Genomic DNA, 9,487 nt, shown 5'->3' on the forward strand with positions numbered 1-9,487 from the left:
AACATGTGCTTGTTCTAAATAAAAATCAACACTTTCTTCTTTGATTTCCAAGTTTGACTTCCAATGATTCACTTCCTGTTAAAGAGCCCCCTGGTGGTTGAAGAAAAATCCACAGAAAAGTCGCACCGGGCTGTAAGCCGCATGGGTCAAAGCGGAAAAAAAAAAAAAAAATAGCGGCTTATAGTCGGAAAAATACGGTAAATGTGCTAAGCTATTCCTTCCCAGTTATTCCTTTGTTATATTTTAAAAGCTCCCTCTTTCAGTTTTTATTGTTTGTATTGTTTGAGTTTCTCTGTATTCCTAAGCTTGATATCAAATCTTTCCATTTCCAAATCTGTTAAAACTAATGATTTAAATCCAGGGTGAGTTAAAGCAGGTCTGTCATGTGCAGGCGCTGCCCTTCCTCATGCCGTCGCCCTGATTCAGTCATTTGCTTCATGTGCTTCACTTTACCATGAAGCACATGAAAGCCGTTTAAAATAATCTAAATATTAAATAATCCTTCCAGTTTTGATCATCGCTCTTTTGATGCTTGTCTCAATTTAAAATGGTCCTAATTTAAACACAAAGTAAGCATTATTTTACTCTATTTTCACACATAGGGCAAAGATGTAACAATTATTTTAGTGAATGATTATTCTATCAGCTGTTCTGACGAATAATCGGATAAAAAATTGGAACATTCTGCTGACTTTTCACTGAACCACCTCAGCTTATTTTATACAATATCACAAAAAAAAATCTAAAATTCCATTTATGAATAAAACAGTAAACAATTTAATGAATATGTATGAAAAATGTATGTAATTAAAAAAATATATAGATTACTGTTTCAAAATTAGGCAAATACATTTATTCAATAATTTAACATGCGTTTGTACAATTCTTCAGCACATTTGACATCTCTATGTACACTTGAGTAAAAACGGACATAAAAAGTATAAACATTGTATAGTTCATACAGAAACAAGGCAAGAACATCCTTAAAACTGTGTTTTAACATTAAAACAGATGCTGAAACAATACAAAGAGAATATGGCGGTTTCTCTGAGTTTAGTCGCTGTCCTCCCCGATGTGTTCTCCGGGCACCGAAGGATCGCTGAGAAGTACAATCATTTTCATCTGTGTTTCCCCATGTCCTTCCTTTTACAGAAAGAAACATCAAGCGTTTCCATGTTTAAATTTCAAAGTTGGACATCAAACATATATTTATATATTTTAAGTACAACAAAATGGAAGTTTTGTTGTAAATTCTATCGGCTGTTAGAAACGCTGTAAAATTACAACGTTTCATTGTATAAATTGTCCCGGATGCGCGTAGAGGGCGCCGTAACGTCAAACATAGAGAGCGAGCCAACAGCCATAAAGAAGAAGAAGTGCTCGGAAGTAAACATGGATGCCAACGGCGGAGCGTAGCTTACGATTTTGAAGTTGTTGTCTGACCGGAGCCGACATATTAACTTAATCCCTGTTAAAGTCCATCATGGTTGTTGTTTTTCTTCCTGCTTGCGCGTATGAGGACGCAGAATATTGACATTTGTTGAGTGTCAGTGACGTTCAGGTCGGATGAATGCGACCTGGATGTTAGGTCACATTTGAATCGCATTCGAAAAGACTCTGTCTGACCTGAGCTGTTCAGTTTGTCATGAAAACATCAGATACAGATCACATTACGTCAAAATAAAAAATATAGTTGGAATTGGGTCACTTCAGGCTGCAGTGTAAACGCAGCCTAGGAGTCAGACTCAGTCACTTGGTTCTAGTGAAACAAACTCTTAATGTTTTAGAATGTAGAGACACTTAGGACAATTTATGCTCTCGAATCTGTAGGAACAGTTTGGTTTGCCCCGTTCCTGTTCTGACATGGAGATACACCAGTGCACAGACAGATCCATGAAGACATGCATGAGTGGGTTTGCTGTGGAGCAATTTGATTGGCCTGCACAGAGTCCTGACCTCAACCGACAGAATATCTTTAGGATGATTTAGATTGAAGATTACAAGCCTGGGCTTCTTTTCCAACATCAGTGTCTGACCTTATGGAAGAGTAGTTAAAAGTTCCCATAAATACATTCTTAAACATTCCAGAAAGAATCCCCAGTACTGTTGAAGCTGTGAGCCGACATTTTATTAAGCCTTAATAATCCATAATTATTAAGGTTTAATAACCTCCAAGACACAAAAGTACACTAGAAATAAGGAAAAACTAACTTATTTTAAGTTCCTTAAAACTGATTTTTTAAAAAGTACTAGTTCCACTGGCAGATTATTTCACTTATAACAAGACATTTTTCCCAATGTTATAAGTGAAATAATCTGCTAGTTGACCTGGTTCTTTTTGATCAGTATTAATGAAATATAAAGTTTTGCCTTATTTCAAGTGATGGGATATTTGCAACAGAAACTAGATCAAAAATACTTAGTAGGGTTTTGTGCTTTTCTGCAGTGCACCTATGTTCATGCATGAGAGGGTCAGGCACACGTGGGACTACTAAATGGACAAAGGGCCTAGGCATAGAGATCGGTTACAGTTTATGTTTGTTCAAAGTTGGCAACTTTACCTTCTTGCTGTCATCCAGTGCCTGCATGATTACTGCCACCACCAAGTTCACGAGAACAAACTGGACCGTGATGACGAAGGAGGTGAAGAAGATGGGAGAAGCATAGGTCAGGTAGGGGTTACACGTTTCGTCATTAGGCAAGCACCCTGGCATCGTGTCCTGCAAGGTAGAGATGGCAACTTTATTTAGTATTTTCTAGGGTTATAAATAGCAAAATTCAATAAATGCAGAAACATTACACATATTAATAATTCAATAGTGGGAATGTTCTACTCCCACTGTGTGTCCATTTGGCAGTTGTGCAGACAGATAAACTCTTAGACGGTTGATGGGCGTATGCCACTTTTTATCAACGTTACTATGTTTTAGTGCCAAAACCACAAATCAACACGGAGAACACAATTTGGAATGCAAACTGTTGTTCCCATCACCATCTACAATCACTCTAATACACGGTACAACTACATTTAGTTTTCCTTTGGGATCAATAAAGTATTTTTGAATATATTTTTAAAAATTTGAACATCAAGTCATATAAATAGGAAGGCCAAAATAACTTGACTGTGCAAAAAAAAAAAAAAAAGAAACTGCATAGACTCGTTTTCAACATAAATGTACATAAATATAGTTTAACAATGTCTCAAATATGCGACAAATGGGAATGGAGGATACTGACGAGTTGCCTGCGTCAAACATTACTCATGTGCTGCTGATCTCATTCTAGTTGGGTGACCCAACTATCTGAAATGTATTGATAAATTTCCTCGATGGTTATCTAGAGAAAGGCTCTTTCTTACCGTGAGAAGCCAGTTTTCTCGCGTTATTATTTAATAAGTCACGGCGTTCATACGTACCTTCAGGATGCCGCTCCAGTTATCTCCTGTGCTGACTTTGTACAGCGTCAGTAAGGCCAGCATGAAGTTGTTGAAGTCGCTGAGGCGGTGCAGGCCGAGGCAAGGGAAGTCTATGGAGCATGCTGATCAACACAGAGACAAACAAAGTTCCTCAAAAAAAATCCTGTCTAATCTATTGTGAGCATTTACACAGTAATGATCAGTTTGAAGAGTTTCAGTCAGGTTGAGAGGAGCATCAGAGTCATTTAGTAGAGTCCAGAGTCATCAGTTTTAGTCCATAAAGCAGACATACCGTCTACTTTAAAGACTAGGCTTAAAACTTTCCTTTTTAATACAATTTAAAGTTAGAGTGGCTTAGCCTACCCTGAGCTATCCCTGTAGTTTAGCTACCAAATGCTTTTCGTCAAGTACAGCAATAAAACTAAACTTGACTTATAACTAGGATGGAGTTGGACTGTATGTAATTAAATCTGCCTGTACAAGAGGCTTGTGAAACGGACTACATGTTTCTGTACAGAAACTGGATGCGTTTGTCTTGTAAAGTGCAAAGAGGTAATATCTGTTGTGAATTGGTGCAATATAAATGAACTGAAGTGATATAAACTGAACTTCATGTGTAAAATGACATGAATTTTACAATTCCAACAATCTGCGCAAGGTTCATTCTTTGGTTCCTCCGCTTCAAAACAAAACAAACATTTGCATGTTCTTTTTTGTTTCTTTTTTCTTAAATGAGAAAACAATTCCAAAACTAAACAAAAAAGACACAAAAAAAATATATTTTAATGGTCCAACCATATTTGAGATTAAAATTTTATAAGTGCATATATCTACAGGAGGATTCCAGTTTTTACTTGGCTCTAGAAACAGTTTTGGTCTTTTCAACACCCACACATAGCTTTGTGACATCTGCTGCAGATATCAGCTGTTTTATTTTTACTGCCGCTTTTCTGGACCTAGTGCTTCCTGTGGACAAACAAATCACAAACAGAACGGCGCCATCTGAACAGGGTGTAAACATTGGAAGGTGAGGACATCCCGGGAACTTTGTTTAAATATTCGTCGATAAAGAAGCACAGTGTGGAGAAACTTAAATGAAGAGGACTCAAAGTACGGGGAAAGAGGGCAGCATTGGTTGAAAGGTAGGCTTTTCTTTTTTCTGGCTTCAAACAGTGTGGTAGCTAACACTGGCTAGCACTAAGTAATCTGTGCCTACCTTGCAGAGTTCCTCCTCGGCAATCGGTGTAGTTAAAAATACTGACTCATCGATGCTTTGTGGTTCATTTTTCCAATTACATATCAATTTGGAACAGCCTGTAAACCAATTAGATCTCCTATCACACCATGGTGAGCAAAATCTGCCGTGAGCAGCTCACACTGTCACTGTATCACCTCGATGTCATAAAAGTTCTTCATCTTGAGCTTAGCAAGTAACTATTGGTGGACATTAAATTGTACATATCAATAACCTAAATCAGATGATTGCAAATAAAGTCAGCTATTCAGTCGCACAGACGTTCTCGCCCCAAAAGACATCTTGCTGCTCTTGTTTGTCTGAAAATAAAATGCCATTTGCAATCAGTGCCGTTGATCCTCAGCAGGTGACGCAACGCTCTTCAGAAAGCGGATCACTCCGCCATGACAGAAGTCAAAACAACCTATGCGCTCGTTAACACCTGCAAAGCTTGTCAAAGTCAGACAGCTGCTTCCAACTTTTGCAAATATCGATGGGTTAGCTGCAACTAGGTGCGCTGCTTCCACTGACAAATTAGTTGGAGTAGCACAAGCAACAACAACTTGGGAAAACGATCTCAGTCGCTCCGTTCAATGGTCCCGCCCTTCACGTCCGAGGTCCATCATGGTGTCTCAACCTGGTTAGGCGACGAAGCTGCACAGGGTCAATAACGAGCGATGTACAGTTGTCCACAACGTGTTCACGAAACGTCTTCTGCAATTATTATCAAAACAGGGAAGTATCAGGATTCATTTGAATTTATTTCTGGGCATCGTTTCTACGAAAAACTGGAAGTCCAATTTTTCCAGATATTCTCCATGTCCATATTTTTTACTCCCTGTTTTTTTTTTTTCAAATATAAAAGGCCAATAAAGGCTTTCAGATTGGCCACCATCATGCACTATGAACTGCCTCCAATGGGCCTCAGTCACTGATCTGCTTTAGCATTTCTGGGTCAATAACACACAGGAAAAGCTGTTAGCAAACCATTGATGTTGCTCCTTGCCTGGGGTGCAATTTTGGGGTCGATTCTGGTCTTCCTTGGTCACAGTTGGAGTGGTTATTTAGAAGGAGTCGACACACTTCATCAGCATCCCATGATACTACCTTAAGCAAAACTGATGTAATATTACAAGAAAGCAGTTAAGATTAGAAAGCGTAATAATCACCTGTACACTCATCTTCTTTGGCGACTTCCGTCATTTCTGGTATTGATATATATATTAAAAAACAATCGAATATTTTCTTTTGTTTTTTTAATTTCATCTGTACTGCCACCTTATGTTGTGCTCTGTCCCTCTTCTCATCTCCTCCAATCACCAGGCGTTACTCCATTCATAAGGCCCTGTTTCCTGTCTACGCCTGCTCCTTGGTTGAGCTTCAACCCACCTCCAACCCTTCTTCACCTTCAGCTCTTAACTTTTTCATTATCCCTACAGACCATTGGCATCCTCTCCCCCACCAGTGCCCAAGCCCTGGGGTAAGACATCTCTAGTCCTTATCCTGAGCAGTTCATCCTCAGGATAATCACACCACATCTTCTGCCGGGGTCCAAGCGCCAAAGAATTTTTAGTTGTCAGATAAACTTTCTAATAGGTACTTTCTCTCTGTGTGAGTCTTTCACAGTTGTATTTCAACTCTGGAACATTTCACATTTTCATTTAGGTTTTAAAGACAGAAACAAACGTTTCTGTTATCTAATAATAATTTTTCGTTTTGTGATCTTGCTTCGAAACGGAAAAACCAAAGAACGAACCGTACACCGATTACCAACCTCCTGGGCAGCCCATTTTTTTGTTTAGTGGGTGGTAGAGGGACTAACCGATGTTGCCAAAGAGCTCTACTCCAAGCGCAGCATAGATGAAGAAGAAAAACATGAACAAGAGGCTGATGTTTCCGACCTGAAATCAAAGAGCAGGTTAAATGTGCAGGTCATGAAATTTGCACAGTGCAGAAGCAGGAAATTTAAAACACAATGTTTGGTGCCTTTAATAGCAAAGACAGTATTTCAGTGGAATTTTATTCATCATTTTCCACACATGGTAAAAATCAAATAGACCATGTGTGATATTTCAGTTTTTCTATTTTGATTAATTTGTAAAACTTTCTATATATTTTTTTTCTGTCAAGATGGGATGCCGAGTGTACATTAATGAGAATTAGTATGAACTTTTTTGATTTTAGCAAATGGCTGCAATGAAACAGAGTGAAAAACATAAAGGGGTCTGAATACTTTCCGTATCCATTGTAGATTTAGCCTAATCCGTCTCTGCTTTACTCATAATTTTGCAGTCTTTGTAAGACTCCCCAGGCCACACAGAAAACTGGACAAAGTCTGTGGCTTTTACTGTAACTGGTTTGAACTTGACTTGAACATGCGGCAATGTTATGCGACACAAGAAAATTGAAAAATGTTCAACTTTTGTCCCATATGTTGGCCTTCACCCTGAGTGGCGAAGACTTTTGCCTGTCACTGTCATTCATCGCTCCACATGTGCCGAGTCTTTCACCCATGATACATGAAAAGGAGCTAGCTTGCTAGCTAGCAAGAGTACATTAGCAGCTAGATAGACTTAAACTTCTTCCTGACAGATAAGTCCTAAAACCAGGGGCGGGCATTTACCATTCATCTTAATTTCTTTTCATAAGATTTTGATTTACTGTTGTCATAATTAATTCAAATGAATGTTTAAAACCCTTAGAGTTGTCCATATTGTTGGGACTGTTACATTTACAATTTTCACTGTTTGTTCAATACCGGTGTATCACTAAATATCAATAAATGTTAAAATATACTCATATGCAGTTACTATGTGGATTTTAGGGATACAAATCACACTAGTGTCCTAAAGATGTGTTTTACAAATGGGCATAAAAGAAGTATTTGTGCTTGTGAGATTATGATTGCTGCCATTCAATTACCTAAGAAACAGTAACAAACAGTTCTTAGCATCATCACAATAGTACCACAAAACATTGTGATAAAACTTTTAAGTCCCACTTCTACATAAAACTACACATATGAGATTAAATAATTTTGTCATGACAAAATTTAAGAGTTGTGATTAATGTATTTAAGGTCAATTTTCATTTTTATTTTATGACTTTAAGACATTTTAAGGCCTTCATCATATGTATGTGAATTTAAGACTTTTTAAGAATGTGTGGACACCAATATCACAACTACATCCAGTTTTAGTCATGCAAAGAAAAATCTTCATCCTTTGAGAGTTATGTTAAGAGTTATAACCAAAGGTGAGCAAATTATGAAACGTTTCTGAAAGCCTTTTGTTTTGGTTTCCCTTTCTTAAATTTTGTTTTGGATCAAATTATTAAGGTGTAAAACTACTTTTTGTAGGGAATTAAAAAATATTTATTTTGGAACATTTCATATTAGAAGGATTTTTTTTTTTGTTCAAATCCAAGATACCACAGTGTGTGTTTCACCTGTGACAGAGTCCTGATGATGGTTTTGAGCAAAACTTTGATCTTTGTGGTCTTGAGAACTAAACAGAAACAACAGAAACTCTCAGGAGGCGCAGTCCGAGACTAACCACAACACATTTCACCTCGGTGTTTGGTTTTGTACCTTGTGCAAGTCTGAGGACTCTCACCACACGGAAGATGCCCATATTGATTGGGATCTTCTCCTGGAACTTCACCTGGCCCACAATAACGCTGATTAGAGAAACCAGGACGACAAAAATGTCCAGCATGTTCCAGCTAAACACGTACAATAAGACAGATTAGGGACCCGCAGGGCTTGGGAAAAACTAGAGCAGAAAAGAGAAGCAGCGAGAGAGAAGGTCTCTTACCTATCTTTCAGGTACCTCACAATGCCAAATGCGACGAGCTTCAGCATGATTTCAATGACCAGCAAGAGGGTTAAGATGTAGAAGACCCACTCTAAAAGAACTGATATATACTGAACAAAGATACAACTTGCTCAATCTCTTGCCCGAGAGCTGAAACGAGCTAATCTTTCGGTCTGTTTCAGCCTGTGTGAGGGTGTTTACCTTAGGCTGCTGGAAGTGTTCTGCTCCCATCACAAACGTGCTGAGGAAGATGCAGATCGTAATGGAGTATTCCAGGGCAGGACTGGTACACACGGAATGTATTCTTCGACGTGTAGTGGAATACTTAAGGAAAAACGCCTCATCTTCGGCCACTGGAATACATTTAAAAGATACGTGCGTCACGACACCTGCAGTGCCTTACAAAAGTATACACATTTGCTAATTTTACAACTGCAAACTTCAGTGTATTTCTGTATCAACAAAGAAGAGTAGAATTGCAATGTGGAAGGAAAATCATACATGGTTTTCGCTTACATTCTTACATTTGCAATCAGCTAAAGACATTCTTGTCTTTAGCTTGTAGAGATGTTTGTTTTCACCATAGACAAGCCAGATCATAACCAGTCTTACCAGAGGGCGGCCTTGACTTGGGTTTATGAGCTATCCGCTGCTCCCGTTGGCATTTGTGGAACGTCTCCACCATCACCCCAATGAACATGTCAAGCAGTATAAAGCTCATCAGGATGAACGAGATGAAGTAGAGAAGCATCCACATGTTGTGGTTGGGAATAGGCTGAGAACAAACACATACACAGAAAACATCTATGTTCCTCCCACTGGAGTCTCTGTGCCTGCATGCTTGATGTTGGTGCAATACATTTTCTCTCTCAAAAACACCACAAATTGTAGGAATATTGCTTTGCTCGAAAACAAACTTATTCAGGCTGAGGATGACTTAACCCAGTGGTTCCCAAACTTTTTCTTCTGCGCCTCCCCAGTGGTTTCCAAACATTTTCTGCGCCACCCCTATGGATTACAAAT

General features: G+C 38.6%; 1 protein-coding gene across 1 annotated transcript; it reads right to left on the reverse strand.

The window, feature by feature from the left end:
• Window positions 1–828: 828 nt before the first annotated feature.
• Window positions 829–9,269, reverse strand: LOC106935133 (voltage-dependent T-type calcium channel subunit alpha-1H-like). Its single transcript, XM_015015450.1, has 9 exons — window positions 9,077–9,269; window positions 8,666–8,817; window positions 8,465–8,574; window positions 8,239–8,372; window positions 8,097–8,155; window positions 6,472–6,550; window positions 3,416–3,537; window positions 2,562–2,720; window positions 829–1,143 (listed from the first exon to the last, which is right to left on the reverse strand). Exons 1-9 carry the CDS (start codon window positions 9,219–9,221, stop codon window positions 1,054–1,056), a joined length of 1,050 nt encoding a protein of 349 aa, XP_014870936.1. The 5' UTR covers window positions 9,222–9,269; the 3' UTR covers window positions 829–1,053.
• Between the last annotated feature and the right edge of the window lie 218 nt (window positions 9,270–9,487).

The sequence above is a fragment of the Poecilia latipinna genome, unplaced genomic scaffold, assembly GCF_001443285.1.
Source record: "Poecilia latipinna isolate Pla-1442-1.1 unplaced genomic scaffold, P_latipinna-1.0 Scaffold1913, whole genome shotgun sequence".
NCBI classification, from domain to species: Eukaryota; Metazoa; Chordata; class Actinopteri; order Cyprinodontiformes; family Poeciliidae; genus Poecilia; species Poecilia latipinna.

Bases quoted from the DNA above. Each gene is read 5' to 3' on its own strand.
- LOC106935133 (XM_015015450.1), bottom strand. From the start codon at position 9,221: ATGTGGATGCTTCTCTACTTCATCTCGTTCATCCTGATGAGCTTTATA. The intron at 8,575-8,665 runs GTAAACACCCTC...ATCTTTGTTCAG, and splicing joins AACACTTCCAGCAGCCTAAG to TATATATCAGTTCTTTTAGA. The intron at 1,144-2,561 runs GTAAAGTTGCCA...TTTCTGTAAAAG, and splicing joins CACTGGATGACAGCAAGAAG to GAAGGACATGGGGAAACACA.